Raw genomic sequence first — 3,900 nt, 5'->3', positions numbered from 1 at the left:
CATGCCCTTTGTTTTAACCTCAGAGTTAAACCACCAGCTCCCAGGATTATGAGTTCTTTTTTTTTTCAGTGACAAGACCTTTTGACCACTTTTTTTTCAAGCCGCAAGAAATTGGGAATGGGCTATTAACCACTGATTATTAGGGAAATATTATTTCCGGGGGAAATCAGTCTATGTGGCTGCTAAGAATCGAAAATTGTCATTGTCATTTAAGAAGAGACTGGACAGCCATTTGTCTGAAATGGTCTAGGGTTGGACTAGAAGACCTCCAAGGTCCCTTCCAACTCTCATTCTGATTGATGGATTGATTCATTGATTGAAATGGTAGAGGGTCTCCTGCTTGAGCAGGGGGTTGGACTAGAAGACCTCCAAGATCCCTTCCAGCTCTATTCTGATTGATTGATTGATTGAAATGGTCTAGGGTCTCCTGCTTGAGCAGGGGGTTGGACTAGAAGACCTCCAAGGTCCCTTCCAGCTCTATTCTGATTGATTGAAATGGTCTAGGGTCTCCTGCTTGAGCAGGGGGTCAGCCTAGAAGACCTCTGAGGTGGGGAGCTGAGCAGGAGGATGCCCCATAGCTACAAAAATCTAAATACCTGTTGCAGGAAAAGTTGGAAAAAATGGCCTGAATCCATATTAAAGTAAACGCAACAAATATGATAATTTTGATTTGAATTTGTTTTCCCTATCATTTTAACTGTTTTAACCGTTAATTTTCCCTATTTTAAAAAGTTTGTTTAAAAGGTTGCAAAGTTAAATGTTGTACAGATGCTTTATTATCAGCAGGAAATTGGACCTTTTTTTAAAAAAAAAACCCATTTTTTTTTGCAGGTTCACAAAGCCAGGGAGGATATATTTATTTATCATTTCCACCCCCCCTCTCCCAACGAGGCCCAGAAAACATAGACACGGGTTACCTTTTTCAGGTCTGTATTTATTTTCTCAAACAAACCGCATACACAGTATGCCCATTGCAGAACAAACGCCCCCCCCAGACATACCCTCCTTTGTCCTCCCCCTCCAAGACACAACAAGGCTGGTCTGAAAGGAGACCTCCAACTTCCCCCCACACACACAGCGCCCCACAAACGCAGGCCGTCCTTCCTCACTTGCCAAATGTATGACATCCAACCATTAAGCACCTCTTCTCTTTAATATAAAGCAAGACAAGGGCTTTCCTTAAGAGAGGGAAAGGGGTCCCAAAGCCACCCCCTTCGTCGCCTCGTTCCTAGGAAGCCCACGCTGGTGGGTGGGTTGCCAAGCAACTTTTTCCCCCCACCAGCTAAACCTGGTTAGCCAAAGCAGCAGGGGAACCAGGTTTCTTACCCCTCTCCTCGCGTGGGACCAGGCGGCTAACAGTCCACCAGCCACCTGGTGCAGTTTCCACGCGGGCCTTTCTCACTTCCCCTGTCCCATCTGCTTCCTCCCCTCTTGGGAATAAATAATATTCTTTCTTTTTTTTCTCCCAAAAGGGGAAAGAGACATCCAAACCTTCCCCCCAAAAGGAAGGAAAGAAGAGGAGGCCGGCTAATAAATCAAAGGAGATGGGTCCTTCCTTCTTCATCCTCTACTGGACTCCATCCACGGTCGCCAAAGAGATGGGAGGTTCTTGGGAGGAGCGGGTTGCTTCCAATGAGCAGACGACGACGAGGCGGGCAGGGGTGTTGTGTGTTGAAAATGACACATCAGCTTCTTCTGAGTCTGGGGGTGGACTTTGTGAAGGAGCAGGAACCGGGAGACTTCTTGAAGGCATCTGGCGTAGCCTTCTTGGAAGTCCACTTCTCTCTCCTTGGGAGCGGACCCTGTTGGGAAAGACACAAAAAAATAAATTACTTTTTCTGCATCAAGCTTCTAGTCCCTTTGAATCCCCTTGGGAGCCAAGGTTGACGCAGTTGATCACAAGGGTAGGGGAGGGGAGTGTGTGTGCCCATTTTCCAGGCATCCACCTGCTCAAACACGAAACCAGTGCTAAATCACCCCAAACTGGATAAAAATTGTTTTTTTTTTCTTTGAGTAAAGCACACAAACTCTTTACCCATCAGAACAGGGGCGTTTAAATGGACTTAAAAGGGTTTTGTGACACTGGATAACAAGGACTTTCTGATCAGCAGTGTTGGAATTAAGGCAAGAAAAAGTCTCTGCGTTAAGATGTTGGTTTGAACCCCATCAAGGTTAGCTAGGGGTTAGTTAGGACCCCTTCTACCTTCACCCCACTTGTATTTTGCGTCCTTCGTTAGCTCCCTTTGCTCATGTTAATGTAAATATCCATCCTTTTTGCAACTTTTCACGTTTTATACTGCTGTTTTTAACCTCTCGCTAAGAGTCACCCAACAGCGAGATAGGCAGCATATGCATTTAATAAACCCATCCTTAAAAATAAATCAGGCTATCCATTCCTAGCAAACGATTCCGAGGAAGGCTACGAAAGGGGTCTGTAGCCCAAATGGAAAACAAAAACGAAAAACAGAGTTGGAAGGGACCTCAAAGGTCTTCTAGTCCAACCCACCCACCTCCCCGCTCGAGCAGAAAACCCGTTGGCATTTCGGACAGGTGTCTGTCCAGTCTCTTCTTGATTGATTGACACACCTGTACTCTGCCAGCGGCTCTGATGCTTCAGGTAGCCCACGGCCGTTTCAAGGACGTCGGCCTTCTCCAACTTGGAACCGGCCTGCTGACTTTGCAGCTGTTTTTCCAGCAGCTGTTTGAGCTGCTCGATGCTGCTGTTCATGCGGTCCCGGCGCATTTTTTCGATCATGGGTTTTCTCAGCTGCCGGGAGATGAAGGAAGGAAGGAGAGAGAAAAAAAGGAGGTGCATAAGAAGACTTGAAACAGCATCTCGCCTTAAAAGTCGTTGCTTTTTTTGTTTTGTTTTTCTACCCCCACTCCCCAAGTTTTCGATTTCTACTCACTTTATTTTTCTCTTTAGGGGTCAGCAGCCTGTTTTGGTCCAGGAAGACGAGATTGGAAGGCGTCATCCTTGCTCAGCTAGAGGAGGGAAGGAAAAACGAAAAAAATCCTCTTTGCAATCCAGATTCTCTCCTCCGTCCCATATTTATACCCCCAAACCTCGGTGAGTTTCTTCGTGCTCACAGTTTCCCACACTCCCCAGCCAATCAGGATTAAGCGGACCCTCTGGAAGGAGGGGGGGCAGGAAAAAAGGGGGGTGGGAGAGGAAAAAAAAAAACCAGGGTGTGTGTGTGTTTTCCATGCTCCATCAGTGGTCAATAAAGCATAATGACTCTCTCTTTTTTAAAAAAAAGAAAGAAAGAAAAAGAAAAGAGAGCAGGTGGAGAATCCGAGAAACGCCAAAAATTAGGGATTATGTCTTCCAAGCGCAGTTGGGGAGCTGGGAATGTGGAGATGGCCATCACACCACAAGGCGCACTTCGCAGCCATTAAAAAAAAAAAAAACGGAAAGAGGGTTTTTGGTTTTTCTTTTTTTTAAAATAAAGCCCCCAAATAAATGCCTGTATTTGGAAACAGGGCCTGCTAAATTCCTGCTAAGTGAGCACTTGCAAGCCTGTTCTTTCTTTTTCTCTTTTGCTCCTGTAGAGAAGCACAAATCCCTGCAGGGAGAAAGCTAATCCCTCAGGAAGAAAGTGTGATATTTTTTTTTTAATCTGACATCAGTTCCTCTGGAGAAGAGACCTTTCCAGGAGGTGAAATTATCTCGATCCCTTCGCCTGAGTTGCCAGGTAAGGGAATAATAATAATAATAATAATAATAATAATAATAATAATAATAATAATAATAATAATAATAATAATAATAATAATAAGAAGAAGAAGAAGAAGAAGAAGAAGAAGAAGAAGAAGAAGAAGAAGAAGAAGAAGAAGAAGAAGAAGAAGAAGAAGAAGAAGAAGAAGAAGAAGAAGAAGAAGAAGAAGAAGAAGAAGAAG

General features: G+C 44.5%; 1 protein-coding gene across 1 annotated transcript; it reads right to left on the bottom strand.

Moving 5' to 3' along the window:
• Positions 1–1,509: 1,509 nt before the first annotated feature.
• Positions 1,510–2,975, bottom strand: LOC107301194 (transcription factor HES-5-like). Its single transcript, XM_015830453.1, has 3 exons — positions 2,910–2,975; positions 2,587–2,767; positions 1,510–1,802 (listed from the first exon to the last, which is right to left on the bottom strand). The coding sequence occupies exons 1-3, from the start codon at positions 2,973–2,975 to the stop codon at positions 1,561–1,563; spliced, it is 489 nt and encodes a 162-aa protein (XP_015685939.1). The 3' UTR covers positions 1,510–1,560.
• Between the last annotated feature and the right edge of the window lie 925 nt (positions 2,976–3,900).

Source organism: Protobothrops mucrosquamatus, unplaced genomic scaffold, assembly GCF_001527695.2.
Source record: "Protobothrops mucrosquamatus isolate PMUCROS unplaced genomic scaffold, P.Mucros_1.0 scaffold10583, whole genome shotgun sequence".
Lineage (NCBI taxonomy): Eukaryota > Metazoa > Chordata > Lepidosauria > Squamata > Viperidae > Protobothrops > Protobothrops mucrosquamatus.
The sequence above is the reverse complement of the archived record's forward strand: the minus strand, read 5'-3'. Positions and strand labels throughout refer to the sequence as shown.

Excerpts from the sequence above, each read along its gene's own strand:
- LOC107301194 (XM_015830453.1), bottom strand. The coding sequence starts at position 2,975 with ATGACGCCTTCCAATCTCGTCTTCCTGGACCAAAACAGGCTGCTGACC. Across the intron at positions 2,768-2,909 it reads CCCCTAAAGAGAAAAATAAA|CTGAGAAAACCCATGATCGA; the intron begins GTGAGTAGAAAT and ends ATCTCCCGGCAG. Across the intron at positions 1,803-2,586 it reads GAGCCGCTGGCAGAGTACAG|GGTCCGCTCCCAAGGAGAGA; the intron begins GTGTGTCAATCA and ends CTTTCCCAACAG.